The sequence below is a fragment of the Chrysemys picta genome, chromosome 7 (genome assembly GCF_011386835.1).
Source record: "Chrysemys picta bellii isolate R12L10 chromosome 7, ASM1138683v2, whole genome shotgun sequence".
NCBI lineage: Eukaryota > Metazoa > Chordata > Testudines > Emydidae > Chrysemys > Chrysemys picta.
Genome location: NC_088797.1, coordinates 84379219 through 84399795, shown reverse-complemented (window position 1 = coordinate 84399795; position 20577 = coordinate 84379219). Strand labels below are relative to the sequence as shown.

Genomic DNA, 20577 nt, shown 5'->3' with positions numbered 1-20577 from the left:
CTTCTTCTTTGTATGGCCAGTTCAGGGAAGACAGCAAGGTACAACATTGGGTGATAATGCTGTTGTGAGACAGGCCCTTCCCCTGCTTTCTGGATGGTTAGAGTCTTTTATAGGGGTCAGTGTCCCCTTACGCTGCATCAGGGGACACCCCAATATCTTCAAAGGCCTGATACCTGTAATTTGACATGGACCAATGACCTGGCATCTTTGTCTTGAAGTCACATAGACGATTCCAGGATAGAGTGTACATGTCTTGCAACAATCCGTTAATAACCATGAACAGACGTTTCTTGAAAACAGGACACAAGAAGGTGTCATGATAAGGAGCTGGTAGGCAAACTTCTACTTAGGCCCCAGACATATATGTCTCAATTGTTTAAACATAATTAACAATTCATCAGCATTGCTACACATTCACCCATTCCCACACCTCCTCATGACAGTGAGTTAATTATGACACTGAAAATAACTCTAAGAGGTGGGGACAGAATCTAGGGTAAACGGATGACCTTACCCTGATAATCTTTTGCCCACAAGCCAGAAAGTTGCCTCATACATCTCCTTAGAATGCTAATTCATTAAACATTTGGCCAATCAAATTTATTTGGGCCTAAATCCAAATATAGCCCATGTTCTCAGCAGGATGCCTTCTTGAACTGAACCCTAAAAAAGAATACATTCTAAAATGTACAAGCCAACCAACAAATTATTTTATTCTCTTGAGAGATGATATCAAGATATAACGAGTTTAAGGGACTAGAAAGTGATACAAAGAGGTAACACAGAAACCCTCCTCTCCTCCAGTGTTTTGATACATTCTTTTGCAATATTTGCTTTTTTATTGGGAAGAATAAAGAAGTGCAGCACAGAACTCAAACCCTGTGGGATATGGGGAGAAAACTGCATTAAGTTTAAGGCTGTCTTCTTCTATGCCTATGTTGAAGAAATTCTTCACTGGCCATTTATAGAACTTGTAGGGCCTCTTTATACCCTTTCATTCCTTTCACCTGGGGAAAGAAGGGAGGAAGCTGTGATGAAGATCTCAGTAAGTCTAAAAAGTCCAATTTTTAAAAGATGACCATGTTTCTGATGTCATTTTATGTAAGAACAGACTTTTGTCTGTGGTTTCAATTCAGTTCCAAATAAAAAGACTTCAGAATCACCAGAACTACCATCATAGTTGGTACCAGAGTTCTGATTACCCATTCAATTTTAATGTGTTAGTTTTTAACATCCACATCCAGTAGTGCTGGAAACAATGATTCAGGTTTTTTTTTTGTCAAGGCTTTGAGTCCCTTGTTAAATCCTTCACAGCCTTATTATATATCCTATTGAGGCCTAATGATTCAGGGATTTTTTTAGCTCTCTGGTGTAACCATCTAGGAACACCGTCACATACCCACTTTTGGTTGTGCCCCACCATCTGCTGATCTAGTTCATTCTCCTGATGAATATATTTATTTATGATTTGGAGAAGAAAGCAGACAGTGAATTAGTAACGTTTGCTGTTATGGGCTGGCGAACCAGCTTCAAATAAAAAAGTATAGCAGTTCTATAACCGGCTTGCAGGTTGGATGTGAATTCCATCCCCATAAATCTCAATTTAGTGCCTTGTACAAAGCCAAGTTAGTTACACAGACTTGGTACAGGAGCTGTGAATTTCACCCTAGCTGAGTTGTTTGGGTCATCTTTCCCTGACTAGTCAGTTATTACCTGTTATTCGAGGTAGGATACTCGATTTCATGGTTTAGTATTCTGAACTGCTTTGGCAAGTCCTATGTCTCTTTTTAATCCTGGATATGTAATTATTTAGCTCAAAGCCTTTGTTCTTTTGTAAATAAAAATGTTAATATTAATTTCTTGGATATTGCCACTAACGATGGGTCCATAGTAACTTTCAAACAACATGTGAGATAATATAGGTTTGGATATTTTCTTTTCATAACATTACGCAGTGCAGTTCTTAACACTAGCATGCAAGGCATTGGGTGACTGCACTCAGATACTATTATTAGAAAGTGTAGACATATCAGAAGGATTGAAAAAAACAGCTTACTTTTTTTTTTAATAATAACACAAATAATCACACTGGAACAATCTTTTAGTCCTTACTGTTTTCTCACTCAGATAAAGCTCCCAATAATGTTACCATTTAACCTGACAAGGCTATTTTTGTATTTCAATACAAGTATTGCCTGAGTAAGGATTGCAGAATTTGCCCACCATCATTAGGTATGTGAAACAGGAGTTAGGCAGGTCAGAGATAGTGTTAATTGACAGGGTCTGATCCTATTTCCATTTAAATCAATAAGAGCTCTATTACTCATTTCAACGAGAGCAGGATCAGACCCTTTCTAAGGAGCCATGACTAAAGTCGTAAAGGTAGTACTTGACTGAGTGATTAATTGAGCTGTAATCAGTTCTTCTATTCTCCTCTTCATCCAATGCGTTCATGGTTTAATCCTATATTCGATGTGCTTTTCAATGTGAAATAGCAAACTAAAAATGTATCAATATTTTGCTTGCTTGTATCTGAGAGAGTCCAAAGAGAAAATCTTGTTCAATCCCCCCTCTCTCCAAACATAGAGAAAATACCCATAAAATGTGGGGGGGAGGGAGGGGGGCAGTTTTTTTTGGTAGATGGCAATTTTATAAAGAACAGGTAATCTTTTGTTGGTTCATATAAAAATGTATATATTGAAACTATGGTGTATAATTATAATTCCTCAACTTTGAATTTTAACTATATATCCTTATTACCACTTAAATGAGAAATTGAACAGATCTTGACAGTTTGTTAAAAAAGATTCAGTAGTTACCTATTTTTAATTCCCGGTGTCGGTTTTAAAAAATATTGCATGAGCAGCATCAGTTTCTGTGTAATTTTTTTGTTTCAGATTTTTTAAGGTGGGTCCTCTGGTTAAGAGCCAAAGAACATTGAGTTTTATTTTAAATTAGGATGTTTTCTTTTATAGGATTATTGGGTCCATTTAGAGGGATTGGTCAGCTTGAAAAGATGACTGACTGAAAAAAAGATAGCAAAAATTATTTTTCCTCTATTTTTGTTTGTTTACTTTGTGCATCACAGCAATTTTTATATATTTCACCGTTTCCTCTGTATAGTCAGTATTTACTCAAGTTCTTCCTTATGCATTTTTTTAATGAATCTTTTAAAAAAATATAGACATATAAAGAAAACTGGATTCTTAAACTAATTAATATCCAAAAATTCAAGCGGATAGTTTCTCTTTAACATTTTAACACACAATGCTATCTAAGGCCCCAGTCCTGCAAGTAGGTCCATGTGAATGACTGACCACAACTAAGATGGGGCAGAGTTTGTCTGGGGCTTACCCAGGAAGGACAGCTCTGCTTTATGGGCGGGGGAGGAGGAAGGAGGTCAGAAACTGCTGTAAAAAAGGTGCTCGGTGGTCAGCTTTGGAGCAATGACTCACCCCTCTCCCCCCCCCGCCCCCCAGGAATGTGAGGTCCGAAGGGTATAAAGGTACGAAACCTGGGTGGGGCAAGTCTCTTTGTTCCACGCAGCAAGGAAGCCAGCACCTACCCTCCCTCCCCTTAGTGGAGGTGAATGGCAGGCTGGGTTAGGACCTGCTGTGGGCATTACGCTAGTCGCTCCTTTTAAAGGGGGGCTGGGAAAGAATTTTTCCCGCACCACCTGAATTGGCTTTGGTGGAGTGAGGTTTTTTTGCCTTCCTCACAACAGGTGTGAGGGAGGACCTTTTCTGGTGAGAAGAAAAGGTGGTAGGCCATATGTCGCAACTTATTTTGTAAGGTGGGGTGGATGTCCAGTGCAGGTACTTCATAGGGAAGGCAGCCAGTGACCAGAAAAATGGCCTGGTAAAGGACTTAAAAGGAGGTACTGGATTGAGGAACAGAATGGGGGAGAGGATTGTGGATTCCTCTGATTGGTACGGCAGGGAGACCCCCCCCACACCCGTTTCTCATAGCCTACCTTAACCCTCTTACGAGGGCGGTGGATGGAAAGGTCCAAGCCATGGGTCGGCTGGGGGACCTGGATGGAAACAAAGGGCGGGGCTGGTGGAAGCCCCAGAGAATTGATTTGAATAAACATGGATTTGCCTGCACTGTACACCTTATCTGCCAGGTAGTCCCAGACATCTATATAATAAAGTTGTGGCCTGATTAAAATCCATAACAAGTGTCTCCTGTCCTTCTTGTGGTGTACCCAGACAATGGATTCCTGTGCCTGCGCAGAACCTCCATATGGCTGAAGAGGTCTGCTTATAGAGCTTCTGGCAGAATTTGGAACTAAGATAGAATCTCTGATTGACAAATATTGTAGGAATCAAAGAAAACTACTTGTGCTTCCAAACAGTAAAATAAGCATAGAAAATACAAAAAGAAAATTAAGAGGCTCAAACATCCACTTGCTGAGGGGGGAGGGGCAAGAGACCCTGTCTGATATCAAGGCACCTGAAAGTATTTAACTGGAATTCCTGACAAACAGTTAAACATTAAAGTCTTTGGTGTTGTACTGTGGTCTCTGCTGCAAAAGGCATTTTGCCAGAGTAAAGAATTCAGACTCAAGCCTTTTTATTTTCTCTTTAATCCTTTTGTTAAAAATAGTTTGAAGTGAACATATGAAATATGGGTATTACATAATACAGGAAAACACTGATTAAAAAGTGATATTTGTAGAAGGCAGAAATTGTGTCCTACAAAAGAAACATCTAATGCATAAATGAAAGAACATCTACATTACATATATATCAATATATGGCCTGTGGTTTTTGCTCATGAATTACCCATTCCAAGATAATTAACTGTGTCATTAGAAATAGGGGGTTCTACCACTGGTTTTTTTTAGTCTCTCATTCCTGATTGTAGTACTTTTTTTCTTTCACTCTTTACATTAGTGAAAATGGGAGTTATGTTATATCTCCAAGGAGGCGAGAATATACCCCTAACTATTGAGAATTTCAAAGCACTTTTTTGAGCAAAAGATGATAGAAATCTCAGAAATTCCCATTATACAAATCCAAGCTGCTGAAGAGCTACAACAAGACTCATTTCTTCTGCAATCACCACAAACACTAATCCAGGACACTATTGTTTGTCACCTATTCATTTCTAAAAATAATAAAATGATAAGTGGCTCTCTAAGTTAACACTATCCTTTGGGTGTTCCAGTATATTTTGTATCAGATCTTTGTCTGTTAGATTATAAACTTCTCAGAGCAGAGTCTGAGGGCTAAACTGTGGTCCCACTGACTACAATAGCAAAAGGATTTTATCCTGTATCTTCCTTTTTGGTTTACACAAGCGCTGATCACACTGATCATATACACCACTAAATTAAAAACTAGCACCAATGATTTCCTTCACAGTCCTGCTTCACCCCCTCAAACATCATTTCATATACTATCTTGTGTGAAATCACCAAGATCCCCAGGTTTCTTCAGCAAACTGGGTTTCTTTGAATTATAGAATCTTTGCATGCAATAGTAAATAAAATGCTGTCTGAAATGCTCTCATAAAAACTGGATAAGCTAGATGGCCATGTGATGTGGGTCACAAGAATAAAAGAATTACAAGAAATTGAAAGACTTACAGCCTACATTAAATTAATAGTTGAACTATTTGGGTAAAGACTTAGCAACAGGATAAAGTGATTATAAACAAATAATTGATTTAAATTTAATAACAGTATGTATAATTAGAACTTGTTCTGCTTTACCTTTGCGGTATTCTTTACCTAGCATATCTGCTACCCTCTCATTTATGCCTTATGTAAGAAAGTAACTTGTACTGCCAACAGTTCTACTTAACTGTAATACAAAATAAGTAACTAAATACAGGGACCAAAGTACAGAATAGTGAGAAGCAGTCTGGCTGGAAGCCAATGTGACAATAAAGCATAGTGGTTTTATGGACAGAAAGATGGCTCTATTTGAGAATTAGGTGAATATTAAACATTAATTAACATTAATGTGGACTGAAGGCCTCAAGTCTCACAGAATTTATTTATAAATTCATCCTAAAGATGCTATATTTGAAAAGGAAGGAGGATGCTATATACAAGTAATTACTTTATAGAAACAGTGAAATTTTCACATTGTACTAAGGAGACCAAAATGAAAGGGAGAGGTTAGGAAGACTGTGCTTTTTTTTTATTATTATTTTTATTGCAGTCCATGAACTAGATTAGGGCCCCATTGTGCTAGGCATCATTCAGACATACAGTAAATGACACTCCCTGCTCCCAAGAGGTCACAATCTAAAAAAACAAAACAAAAGAAAACTATGTTATGTGTTAGACTTCAGTGACAGGGACACAGTTTTGGAGGCAGCTAAAGAAAAGTAGGAGACACCATTTTATAGGGGTTAGAAGCTTAACAAGATCAGCTGGATCTTTACCTTAACTTCCCTCTGAAAATCAACAGATTCTCCACTTTTCTGGTTACTTGACATCCCCCCGAAGGTGGAATTGAAGTGATTTGAGCCACCAACAAATGGTTGTTGTACATTACCACTATCACTATCTTCCCTATCACTATTTTTCTGCTCCATCACACATACTAGCTTTTGGAAATATCTCAACTTTGTCCAGTAATTCCCAGCCATATCTCACCCACTTCTTTTCTTTTTCTTTTTTGTTATCATTTAAGGATTTGGAAACTTTATTGATGGTGCAATAAAAGACTGAGCCAGTTATATAACTGCAATAAGGCTGAGCTCATCAATGGAGCTGGATTCAAGAAGGAGGGAGGGGATTGTTTGAATAATTTGCTCCCTGAAAAAAATAAGCATCAGCCTAAGGACTTGGCATTTCCGTTTTACCAGACACAGTTATTTGGCCAAGTATTGTATAATGGCTGAAGTAAGCAAGCCCCAAGATGATTAAACTGGATTTTTTTTTTAAACTAGCTCAAAACTAAAGCACCTCTCCACTACATTGCCTTTTTCTCCTTTCTTTCTCATTGCTTGCCAAGCTCCATCTAGTGTTCTCAAATATGTAATACATGTAACCACTCTTCCAATCAGTCTTCTATCAAAGAAAAGTATCCTGCTCTTGTTGAGCAATCAGCTCAATGACCAATAGGTCTCATCCATGAACTACTAAAATCCAAAGCTTTTAAAATAACTATCAAGGGAAAAAACAGTCTACAGAAGTGGACACTAGCAGCTGAGCAAAATTCAGTACATGGCTATCTTTCTTTAGCAACATGTGCTCCTCTTACCAAATCAATAAGTCATTTGAATAAGGCCATAGAAAACACATTGATATTCCACATTTGACCATAGCTGATTATCATATTGGAAATGGATAATTTTTAGAAAACATGGTAAATACACTATGGACCTCAAACAAGGTGTTTTAAAAATCAGTAGTCCTGATTAAAAGCTCATTTAATAATGCACATCCTTAACCATTTATTTTACTATATACAATTATATATTTAATCAAAAATATCACAATATATTCTTTACTGGTATGACTTCAGTGTAATTGCATATGTGTAACGGAGAGGAGAATTTGGCCCAGTATATTTGAGCTGAAAACCTGAAGAATTTAAGTGAGGGTCTATCTGCAACAACTGCCTTTTTGTACTAAAACAGCAAAACAACTGTGGTGACTATTAGTACAAACGTGATGAATGTTAGCGTATGCTGTATTGAAGGAAAGATGCTCAGAGATTGCTGCCTGCTATCTGAGCAGACTTCACACTGCTGCACTGATTCCTAATGCACAGTTTATATAGAATGGAGATGCCTTCAGCAATCGTGAACACTCATGTATCATTTTCTTATTATGTATAGTGACTTTGAAAGGTTTTTTAAGGGTTTGAAGCCCAGTATGAATTTATTTTTAAAGGACCACATAGCTAGTAGGAGCCTGAAGAACTGAAGCCAGTAGCGGAAGCCAACCCGTTTTAGAGTCTTAGAGCAACCAAAAATAGAATGAATGGCTAGAACTTTGGAGCGTCAGAAACCTTGACACCAGCTGCAAACAGCAGAACTCTAGAGGAAGTTAATTCCAATAAGATATCCAATAGGACAAAAGATTTAATAACCTAGAGGTGGGAGGTGGCAGGCTGCCAAAGGTAGTTACTGGAGGCTAGGGGACCTCAATCTGAATTCCTGTTGTCAGGGTTGCTTTTTTTATACTTTTCTTGCTCTGTTTGGGAAGACACCAAACAGACCCCTGATAAAGGGTATAGAAACTTAACCTGGGTGTGGCTGTTTGTCTATCCCCAGCTGGTGATTAGGGGCACTAACCTGCAGTAAGAGTCACTCCTAAGTAGAAACTACCAGGCTTGTTATAAATAAATAAAATTATAAATTAATGGAGATATCGTATCTCCTAGAACTGGAAGGGACCTTGAAAGGTCATTGAGTCCAGTCCCCTGCCTTCACTAGCACTTGTTGATAGAAGAGGATGGGGACATTAGTTTTCCAACCTATTTTTACAGCTTCTTACCATCACTTGCCTCCCAGTCATCCTCAATGGTTTATCAGTGATAATTATGGGTTCTAGCTAGATCCTCTCTGGCTTTGTGCTTAACAGATCTCATAAGATAAGCAGGTATGCGACAGAGTTCAGAGAAAAGCAACATAAATGATCAATTAAGCAGCTGGAGGGATTAATTGAAGAGGAAAAATTAATGTGTATAGCTTGAAGAGATAAGGAGAGTAGCATGATAACAATTTACAAATATTTGAAGGATGTAAACACCAAGGAAAGAGATGATTTATTTAGCATGGTACAATAGGTATAATTGGATGAAATGGGAAATAGGCCTGCTTGAATGTTACAATGGGCCAGATCAGGGAGTAAACATAATTCTCATATTTATATGGAGCAAAAGGTCTCAAACCCTGGGCAAGTGGTACAAAGGGACTTCAGTCATTACACCAGCCAGTAAAGTGAACTAGTGGCTACATGTATGTGTGGCTCTGAGTTGAGGGTGTAGATTTCACCTCTCCAACCCATCTATACTTCTGCTGAGAAAGACTGGTTACTCAGGCTTTACAGAGGAGAAGTGACTTTCACCTGAACAAGAAAATGTAGGGTCTTTTAAAAGACAGACAAAGCTTTTACCTATGTTTAAATAATGAGCATCCATTTGCCAACACAGTGCAGTGCTCTTAAGGCTCCTGAATCTGAGATGGATGGCACTGTAAAATGTGCCTGTTCCATTTAACTGTGTCTCATGATCAACCATCATAAAGTAGAACTCACAAGTAGGTGGTAATACTTTCCAGAATCATGAGATCTATATTTGTTGAAAACAGCTTTCACTGTCATCCTCACAACATATCCTAGATGAGGAACTAATGGAGATTACTATTGTTTCTGCAGCGTGATCCAAAGCCCTCTAAAGTCAATGATGAGACTCCAGTTGACTTTGACTGGCTTTGAATCTGGCCCTTATTGACTAATTATATTGGAGAGTGAAGTGGGGGTAGAAGAGAAGTTTTATGGAATTTAAAATTGGACTTCCTTTACTTTGTAATAGTAGCTACTGGCTTCTACATAGTAGCATAGTACATAGTAGCTTCTACATAGTTAACTTTCTGAAATCCTCACCCTTGTTAGGTTACTGGGTTGGGAAATAAATTTTAGGCTTTTACCTGCACTTCTGTGAGTCACATTATTATATCAACTTACTTAGGCCTGGTCTACACTAGGCGTTTATGTCGAAGTTAGCGCCGTTACATCGAATTAACCCTGCACCCGTCCACACTGCGATGCTATTTAGTTCGACATAGAGGTCTCTTTAATTCGACTTCTGTACTCCTCCCCGATGAGGGGAGTAGCGCTAAATTCGACATGGCCATGTCGAATTAGGCTAGGTGTGGATGGAAATCGACGCTAATAGCTCCGGGAGCTATCCCACAGTGCACCACTCTGTTGACGCTCTGGACAGCAGTACGAGCTCGGATGCTCTGACCAGCCACACAGGAAAAGCCCTGGGAAAATTTGAATTTGAATTCCTTTTCCTGTCTGGCCAGTTTGAATCTCATTTCCTGTCTGGACATCGTGGCGATCACAGCAGCACTGGCAACGATGCAGAGCTCTCCAGCAGTGATGGCCATGCAGTCTGTGAATAGAAAGAGGGCCCCAGCATGGACTGATCGGGAAGTCTTGGATCTCATCGCTGTGTGGGGCGATGAGTCCGTGCTTTCTGAGCTGCGCTCCAAGAAACGGAATGCAAAGATCTATGAGAAGATTTCTAAAGACATGTCAGAGAGAGGATACAGCCGGGATGCAACGCAGTGCCGCGTGAAAATCAAGGAGCTGAGACAAGGCTACCAGAAGACCAAAGAGGCAAACGGACGCTCCGGATCCCATCCCCAGACATCCCGTTTCTACGAGGCACTGCATTCCATCCTCGGTGCGGCCGCCACCACTACCCCATCACTGACCGTGGACTCTGAGGATGGGATAGTGTCCACAGCCGGTTCCTCGGACATGTTAGGGGACGGGGAAGATGAGGAAGGAGATGAGGAGGGCGAGGCAGTCGGCAGCGCTCACAACGCTGATTTCCCCGACAGCCAGGATCTCTTCATCACCCTTACAGAGATCCCCTACCAAGCGTCCCCAGCCGTTACCCCGGACACAGATTCTGGGGAAGGATCAGCCAGTAAGTGTTGTAAACATCTAAACATTTATTTTTAACAGAACAGGAATATTAACAATTAAAAGAATGGGTTGTTCATGATTACTTTGCCCTAGGCGCTTAACGGTTCAGTCATGGGCAGTGCAAGTTTTGAAAAAAAATCTAGCAATGTCCGGTTTTCTGTGATTGTCCTGCCCAAGCCGCTCTACTGTTTAGTCCCTGCTACTGCAGCTACAGTAAAATGCGGTCTATATGTCCGGGGATAGAGCAGTAATCCTCCTGGGACATCTCGATGAAGCTCTCCTGGAGGTAATTGGAAAGCCGTTGCATGAGGTTCCTGGGGAGAGCGGCCTTATTGGGTCCTCCGAAGTACGACACGTTGCCGCGCCACGAGACTATCAAGTACTCGGGAATCATTGCTCTGCACAGCAGGGCGGCATACGGCCCTGGTCTTTGGAGGCTTTCCCGGAGCATTCTCTCTCTCTCGCTCTCAATGATCCTCATCAGGGTGATGTCGCCCATGGTGACCTGCTTTGAATTAGGTAGGGGAATGTTAGTGTTGGGACTGCTTGCCCGTTCCTTTACAGAACTGTAACCGCTGGTTTGCAGCCACGCGGTGGAGGCGGGAGAGGGGCAGCCGAAAGGGATCGTTCCCGGGGACAGCCGCGAGGGGGTGGGACAGGGGCAGAGTTCCTGCTTGCCGGATTGCTGGCAGCAGGGACTGACATTGCTTTCAATGTGAAATGAGGCCAGTGGTAATATAAAAGTTTTAAACTGCCACAAGTCTACGGCTTACCATGTCTGCCTGCAACAGAAATTCCGTTGTGCTGCCCCGCTTCTCAAATGTGCTGTGCAAGACCCCAGGTACTGAATGCGAAGGCCGAGAATTCGACCTTGTGCTGAGTGAGCATGTGATAGGTGCTGTGCATGGTCTTGTTCACAGAGAAAGACTATGTTCTTTGTTCACAACTACATTTTTCTTTCTGAGGAATTCACTCCCTTTTTCCCATTTCCACAGCCCCATCTGTGACTGTCTCACAACCTAGCCTGGCATCACACTCCCAGAGGCTAGCGCGGATTAGGCGTAGGAAGAAGAGGACACGGAAGGACATGTTCTCGGAGCTTATGGCCTGTTCCCAAGCCCAGGCAGCACAGCAGACCCAGTGGCGGGAGAACTTGACCCAAATGCACCAAGCAAACATGGATCGGGTGGAGAGGTGGCGGCAGGAAGACCAGCAGGCGACTCAAACGCTGCTTGGACTACTGAGGGAGCAAACAGACACGCTCCGGCGCCTTGTGGATGTTCTGCAGGAACGGAGGCAGGAGGACAGAGCCCCGCTGCAGTCCATCTCTAACCGCCCTCCCCTGCCACCAAGTCCCATACCCACCTCACCCAAAGTGCAAAGAAGGAGAGGCGGCAGAGTCCGTGCTAACTCTCACTCCACCCCTGCAGAGAGCTCTAGTAGCAGAAGGCTCTCATTCCCCAAAATTTGAAAAGTTCTTTCCTTCCCGCCTGACACAAGCCCCCGTCCAAGTTTCACCTCCCAGTTCCATGTGTGGTTGATAATAAAAAATACATTTCTGTTAACTACTGTTTCAATCATGTTCTTTTGGAGGAGGAGGGGAAAGGGGGTTGGTAATTGGACAGGACAGTCACCTTTGGCAGGGTGCATAGGCGGGGGCAGGTACAGCAGCAGGGCACATACACAGTGCAGTGATGCAGTGACTAGTTACCCTGGTTAGTCTGGGAGGTGGTTTTCATGTTATGTGGTGGGGGGTGGGTTGCTCTGTGACTTTGTTGCGGGGGAGGGCAGTTACTGATCTTAAGCGGCGGTCCTTAGGCAGGATCACAGAGCCACGCAGCAGGGGATCTGTAACCATCCTCCCCCTGCCACAAAGTCACATAGCCCCCCCATACACACAGTCCCGATCAGGAGGGATGACAGGCTCCGTTGAAACAACCATCCCACCGCAGCGGAGCCTGTCAATCCTTGAGTTTAGAAGCTTCATTCGCGTCACTACACTACACCCGCTCCGCACTACAGTCTGCGTCCCAGTTTTAAAAAATTCCCTCGAAAACAGTATTAAAGAAAACGGTGTGCATTAACAAAGTAGAACTATTTTTATTTCGAAATGTGTGTTGGAAGGGAGGTGAAGGGGGTATGTAACTGGATAGGATAGTCAACATTAACTGGGTAAAGAAACGGGGGCAGGTTCAGCTTCTCTGTACACAAACTTTAAAGTCACAGGTTACCCTGCTCACTCAGGAACTTTGCTTTCAAAGCCTCCCGGATGCACAGCGCTTCCCGCTGGTCTCTTCTAATCGCCCGGCTGTCTGGCTGTGCGTAATCAGCAGCCAGGCTATTTTCCTCAACCTCCCACCCTGCCATAAAGGTCTCCCCCTTGCTCTCACAGAGATTGTGGAGCACACAGCAAGCTGCTATAACAATGGGGATATTGGTTTCGCTGAGATCACAGCGAGTCAGTAAGCTTCTCCATCTCCCCTTGAGACGGCCAAAAGCACACTCCACCACCATTCTGCACTTGCTCAGCCGGTAGTTGAAGAGTTCTTTCTCAGTGTCCAGGGCGCCAGTATAGGGCTTCATGAGCCAGGGCATTAGCGGGTAGGCTGGGTCCCCGAGGATGACTATAGGCATCTCCACATCCCCAACAGTTATTTTGTGGTCCGGGAAGTAAATACCTTGCTGCAGCCGTCTAAACAGACCAGAGTTCCTGAAAACACGAGCGTCATGAACCTTGCCCGGCCATCCCACGTAGATGCTGGTAAAACGTCCCCTGTGGTCCACCAGTGCTTGCAGCACCATGGAAAAGTAGCCCTTTCGGTTAATGTACTGGCTGGCCTGGTGGTCCGGTGCCAGGATAGGGATGTGAGTTCCATCTATGTCCCCACCACAGTTTGGGAATCCCATCGCTGCGAAGCCATCTATGATCGCCTCCACGTTTCCCACGGTCACTACCTTTGGTAGCAGTACATCAACGATTGCCTTCGCTACTTGCATCACAACAACCCCCATGGTAGATTTGCCCACCCCAAACTGGTTCGCGACTGACCGGTAGCTGTCTGGCGTTGCAAGCTTCCAGAGGGCTATGGCCACTCGCTTCTGGACAGTCAGTGCAGCTCGCAACCGGGTGTCATTGCGCTTCAGGGCAGGGGACAGCAACTCACAAAGTTCCAGGAAAGTTCCCTTCCGCATGCGAAAGTTTCGCAGCCACTGGGATTCATCCCAGACCTGCAGCACTATGCGGTCCCACCACTCAGTGCTTGTTTCCCGTGCCCAGAATCGCCGTTCCACGGCATCAACATGACCCATTGCCACCGTGATGTCCTCGGCGCTGGGTCCCGTGCTTTCTGAGAGGTCTGTGCTACTCTCAGACTTCAGGCCATCACCGTGGTGCCGTAGCCTCCTCGCCTGACTTTTCTGCATCTGCCTCAGGGAAACCTGTATGATAAGCTGCGAGGCGTTGAGAGCGGCCACAACTGCAGCGATGGTCGCAGCGTGCTCCATGCTCGCAGTGCTGTGGCGTCCGCGCTGTCAATGACTGGAAAAGTGCGCGAACTGATTTCCCGCCGGCGCTTTCAGGGAGGGAGGGCGGGAGTGATGGACGGATGACGACAGTTACCCAAAAGCACCCTCGACACATTTTGTTACCCAGAAGGCATTGGCGGCTACACCCAGAATTCCAATGGGCAGAGGGGACTGCGGGAACTGTGGGATAGCTGACCACAGTGCACCGCTTCGAATGTCGACGCTTTCACCGTTAGTGTGGACTCACAAAGTCGAATTACTGTCCTTAGTGTGGACACACACGTTCGACTTTGCAATATCGATTCCAAAAATTCGATGCAAGTAAAATCGAACTACTCTCGTAGTGTAGACAAGGCCTTACTCTCCCCTCCCTGTGATTCTTCACTCTTTCCCTTGTACGGCCTCCTCTGTCTGAAATTCTCTTCTTCCTCCCTCAGGCCACTGAGCCATCTCCTTCTTTAAGTCATGTCTTTAAACTTTACTTTTCATTTTAGTTTTAACTGACTTTCAGTATAAGGTAATTTGTGGTCATCTTGTAAAGTGCTTTCAGATCTACTTATCAAAAAGCACCATATAAGACAGGGGTCAGCAACTTTTCAGAAGTGGTGTGCCGAGTCTTCATTTATTCACTCTAATTTAAGGTTTCGCGTGCCAGTAATACATTTTAACATTTTTAGAAGATCTCTTTCTATAAGTCTATAATATAAAACTAAACTATTATTGTATGTAAAGTAAATAAGGTTTTTTAAATGTTTAAGAAGCTTCATTTAAAATTAAATTAAAATGCAGAGCCCCCTGGACCAGTGGCCAGGATCCAGGCAGTGTGAGTGCCACTGAAAATCAGCTCGCGTGCCGCCTTCGGCACACGTGCCATAGATTGCCTACCCCTGATATAAGAGATAGGTATTATTATTATATGACAAATGTGGCACAAAAATTGTATGTTAACTAAATACAAACACATTTCAACCTTCTACTTATTGAAGACTCTTCATGAAGAAACTGAAAATTTTGTTACAATGAGACACTACTTTTTTTTTGATGATATAGTCAGAATTCACTTTAAAATACAGAGAAAGTACATAAACATTTAGAAAATACCTCAGGCAAACTTTTCAGAGTGTACTTGTGTGAAAATGAAACTTCTTTAAATAAAATATCTTCTCAAATGAATTTAGTACTTGTGAAAAGTTGTGCAAATTTGTGTAACATTGATGGAATCTGAAGTCCTTTGTTTATCCAAAGAGCAAGCATTGTGTGGGCAGTGCCAATGTAAGTGTACCCACTAACGTACCATAACCTTGACCAGAGGGATAACACTTAAGAATAATAGAAGACAGAACTTTTGCGTCAGCCATTCACTCTATGCTGAGCAGCCCAACAAAGATGACATATGTGCCAAGTGTGATTTGTGTGTATGTATGTTATTGTTGTGGATATATATCCTCTATTAGAAACTGACATGACATCACCAACAAATTTTGAACAACCCCCCCAAACAATCAGCATATTTTAATGACTAGAGTTAACACAGTTGCTTTGTATATACAATTCAGTCTCCTGAGCCATTTAGTCGACAAATATAAGCTACCAACTCACCCAATGCAAAGGGTCAAAAGATATATCATAGAATTTAAAACATAGCCTGATGTGACAAACTATGCAATTTACAAATTAACTGTAGACCAATTAGTTCATCAGTGACATATACTAAATCCTTGTGCAGTCATACTAGTTATAAAATTAATTTTCTTATTGCCTGGCATGCCTGTGATGCATTTTTAAAATGTCTTGTGTCTGTTTGCTTAAAAGAGGAAGACCATTAGAAGACTCCAGACCCCAAAATATACAAGGAAAAAAACATCTATTTAGGTAAGTCATTGTGGACATCTAATTAGATTATTAGTGTTGATTTAAGGCCACATGTATTTATGAGCCTGAATATGGATTAAAGGAGCTTAGTTTTCGATACCCATTTTTGAAAATCTTGACCACTGTCTTTGTCACACATATATAGGATACATGAAAAATCTTTCCTATGGGTGGAGAGATCTTTCACTGTGCAACTGTCACATTTCGGGGTACAATCCAGACAAGTGAGGGGTTGTGTCACTACCTCCCCTGTAACCCTGGGTGCCTCAAATGCATTGCTGCTCTGGCTCACAGCCTGGACACCAGTACCCAGTTGACAAATGTGTAGGTCATACCCTGAGCACCTGTGTGCTGTAGATCCCTGGATCAGCAGCTCTGACTCCAGCAGCCTGCCTACAGCACAACAGCCCCACCCTGGCTTCAACCAGCCATGGTTACGATTTTCAGGGTGACCCCAACACAGTCCCAGCCCCGAATTTTCACAAAACCATCTGCCCAACCCTCTCCTGGAGCCTGCAGAGAAATAATGTTTGTTTGCTTCTTTAAAGAGACTAAAGTACATTACACTAAGCTTATTAACTTAACTGGGGTAAATACACCCCCTTTCCTTCAAACACAGCACTAAGTTGGTTTACAAAACCAGATAATTAACAATAGGACACAGGTTAAGTGATGCCAAGAAAAAGAAATAAAAGCAGAGATGGTTACAAGCAAATGTGTGAAAACACATCTATAAGGCTAAAACTTAATCTAGCAAGGTACAGGCTGTGCTCAAGATGGTTTCTCTCACCAGTCATTCTTCTTTCCAGCCATGGCTGACTTTCCCTCGGGCAGGACCTTCCACAGAAGTACAAGGTGCTGGCTTCCCTTGTCTTCCTAGGTGAAATATCTTTGCCTCAGCATGTTTCTCACCTATATTCCGTTTCCAGATACTTGAACCCCCTCTTAGTTGAAGGGCCCATCTTTCTTATCTTGAAGAGCTATGGCTCTTTGTGTTAGTCTAATGATGGATGCCAAAATAGCTTTCTGTCTCTGCTTATCTCTCTCAAAGTTCAGTGACCTTTATTCAAGAGGCAGGATGACCTCACGCTGTTCTTTCCTTTCTGTGGTCTTCCCATCTCCCTGCTAATTTGAATGTAAATGCGGTTTCCATTGTTTTCTGGTCACAACTTGCTTAATTTTATTGGAGACAGATAGATAGATGTAACATTACCTCCTATATTTGAGAGACCTGTTTCTCCCTTTGGTCACAGACTGTAAAGCATAATATTAATGAATATCCATAATTCTTTATGTCGTATTAATACATACAATTCACAGGGATATTAATCACCAGTGTGTCAGAGACTTTCACAAAACACCTCACTGGATACACTTTTATAGTACAGTAATATTGTATACAATCAGTTGATTCAATTGCTTATTGCTTGAGGTTCAGACCCTCTGTCTTTATAGCCCAGATAAAGTTCCTCTAAGCTGTCTCCTCCCACGCTTGTTAGGTCAGACCTGTTTACTAACTCCCCCTGTCATGCCTGGTATAAACACACTTTATTTATAATTCAAGCATATATCCATAACTCTTAATACATACTGTATACATATATCACACAGCAATATTAATGATCAGTGAGTTGTTAGTTTTCCAATGACATATTACATAATACCTTTTTAGATATAGATTATGATCATAATGAGTTTGGGTACACTGAACTGGTCAGGCCAGCTGAAACTCATTACCTGATACCAGGGAGCCCCTTGCCCTCTGGGACTGGGATGCTCTTACGGTCACAGCGACATAGTTAGGTTGACTTATCCCCCACACTGTAAATGTAGCCAGGTTGACAGAAGAATTCTTCCATCAACCTAGCTACCACCTTTCGGAGAGGTGGATTAACTTCATCAATGGAAAAACCCCTTCTGTCAATGTAGGAAGCATTTACACTATGGTGCTACAGCAGCACAGCTGCAGTAGTGAAATTGTGCCTCTGTAGTGTAGACATGCCCTCAGATTTTCCCCCTTTTATGTTGATTACTGTATGTGCAAAGTTATGAGGATAGAATTAAGTATTGGGGTTGAATCTCCAGAGTTTCTATTGTTTAGTGTGTCTTTCAAACTATAATGCACCTTTGACGTTTAAGTGAGATATGGCTACAAACTTTACAATAACAACACTTTATCTATTAACTTCCTTAAATTTCTAATCTTAACCTAAAGAACCTAAAGTATGTAGATGTATGTCCTTATTTTTTATACAAAATTTGAATTCTTTAATCTATTTGTCAAGTGATTTTTCTTTTAATTTGTTTTGAGGGGGCTGAGAAGGGGGAATTTGTTTTGAGGGGGAGTTGGAAGAAATCATCAAAAAACTTATATAATCATTAAAATGTATTTTAGAATTATTGGATTAAATACGGACGTCCTTACTCAGTCAAAGCTCATAGTGAAGTCAGTGGAATAGTAAGGACTACATTAGAGGAGACTGCAAGATTTGGTCCATTGTAATTAAAAATTCTAACTAAATCTTAGGCAATATGTTTTAAAAAGTTAATGGTTATAAACTCTATGTGTAAATATGCAGACATTATAAGTCTTAAGAACTTTGTATTCAGAGATCATAGCTAATATTAACTCATTTGACATGTTGACAGAGTTTATAATGGTTATAAACAGGCTATTTCTAAGTTCACATCTATTATAAATGCTGCACAGAAGCCAATGGAGATTATTATAGTTATAAACAGACTATTTCAATGCTCCTGGCTATTTAAACTCATTGGAGAGGCCAACTAGGTTTTTAATGGTCATGAACTGACTATTTAAAGGCCCATTTACAAACTCCACCAGGAGGCCAACTGGGTTTATAAAGGTCATAAAATGACTATTTTTCAGGAATTGGAACTCTAATTCTTAATATTATTTATTACAAAAAATATTTATTATTACAAAAATCAGCCAAAAGGGCCAAATATCCCCTGGTTTCAGCCCATGTATTTAAAACTGTGGAGTTATACCAAAAATAAATGTGGTTTATTATGTTTACATCTGATAAGCAGTCTTGTCTGACTTTTGAGTTTATCCTGATTTCATTTTCTGTATGGAACTGTTCACATTTATGAAAATTATTGTCAATTGGGGACACCATTTTTTGCAAGTCTGGGTGGCTATCTAAGTCTCAAAGCATTTTTTGTGGAGTATTTAGAATGTTGAGTTTTAAGCTGAAATTGGTTGTACAGTAACTCCTCACTTAATGTTGTTGTTATGTTCCTGAAAAATGCAACTTTAAGTGAAACGATGTTAAACTAATCCAATTTTCCCATAAGATTTAATGTAAATGCGGAGGTTAAGTTCCAAGGAAATTTTTGGGGGGCAGACAAAAGGCATTATATACTGTACAGTACCGTACCGTACTGTACTGTGGTTGGGAAGTGCCCCTGGCTTACCCCACATAGGTACAGCCTGCTGCAGGCAAGGACGCACCTTCACAGCATCAGTGGCAGCTTCCCTGGAGAAGAACAGGCACTGACTTTGCCAGGAATACTCCAGGTCCACCTCTTCCTGTCCCCGCTCCACTACAGGCCCACCTCTTCCCACCCCAACTCCACTCCTCTCCGGAGCATGCCGCATCCCTGCTCCTTCCCCCCAAAAAGTCCTAAGCACCGCCAAACAGCTGTTTAGCGGTGGTTAGGATTTTCTGGGAGGGAGGGAGAGGAGTGGGGACGCGGCACTTCCCCGCTCCTTCCCCTCCTTCCCAGTGCTTCGTGCTTAGGACTTTCTGGGAGGGAGGGGAAGGAGTGGAGACGCAGCACTTCCCTGCTCCTCCCCATCCCTCCCAGAAAGTCCTAACCGCCGCCAAACAGCTGTTTGGCAGTGGGGGAAGCGCTGGGAGGGAGGGGGAGAAGGCAGAGAAGAGGAACTTGTGCAATGCTCCCTTGTAAAGTCACTGCTCTTCCACAGAATCTTACAAGCAGTAGACGGAGCAGGCAGCCAAACGACGTTATAAGGGAGCATTGCACAACTTTGAACGAGCATGTTCCCTAATTGAGCAGCGATGTAACTTTGAAACAACGTTAAGCGGGAGGACGTTAAGTGAGGAGTTACTGTATAGCATTTCTTCTGGTATATTGATTGGCTGTGCCTACCACAAGTGTTCAGGAGGGAGAGCAGAAACTGTTATGACTCCGTTTCACAGTGGAGAGAGGCTGCATTTTGTGGGTTTCCTCTGAGACTGTCAGAAATATAGTCTCTCTTGTATCTCCAGGGTCCTAGGGTTTCCCTTAAAAACATGCTTACAAAGGCTTGTGTCTCTGCCCTACGTCCCTGTCAAGAAGCAGGTAGCAGCTCTGTGTTGTCTGTGCTGCAAAGTGTGTGTGGCGGGGAGAGGGAATTCTGGATTAGGGATCAGTGATCATGCTTGGTAGCTCCTTGGTGGAGATTGGAATAAGCCACAGATACTTTCCTCCTCATCAAATAAGAAGACACCAAGTACAGATGATGGGGGTTTGCCAAAGGTAACTGCTCTACTGCTGCTGCTTGAAAGCGATATATAGAA

The 20577-nt window shown here is 42.1% G+C and overlaps 1 protein-coding gene across 3 annotated transcripts in view; it reads right to left on the bottom strand.

The window, feature by feature from the left end:
* The window catches only part of MYPN (myopalladin), a 128419-nt gene that overhangs the window by 102503 nt on the left and 5339 nt on the right, over nucleotides 1–20577 (bottom strand). The window contains exon 1 of one of the 3 annotated variants that reach the window (XM_065553446.1): nucleotides 16818–16855. The exons of the other annotated variants lie outside the window; for them this stretch is intronic. Within the exon in view, the coding sequence (XP_065409518.1) occupies nucleotides 16818–16840 (23 nt within the window). The 5' untranslated portion in view covers nucleotides 16841–16855. Of the gene's footprint in view, nucleotides 1–16817; nucleotides 16856–20577 lie in introns of those variants that run through there. 3 annotated transcript variants of the gene reach the window in all.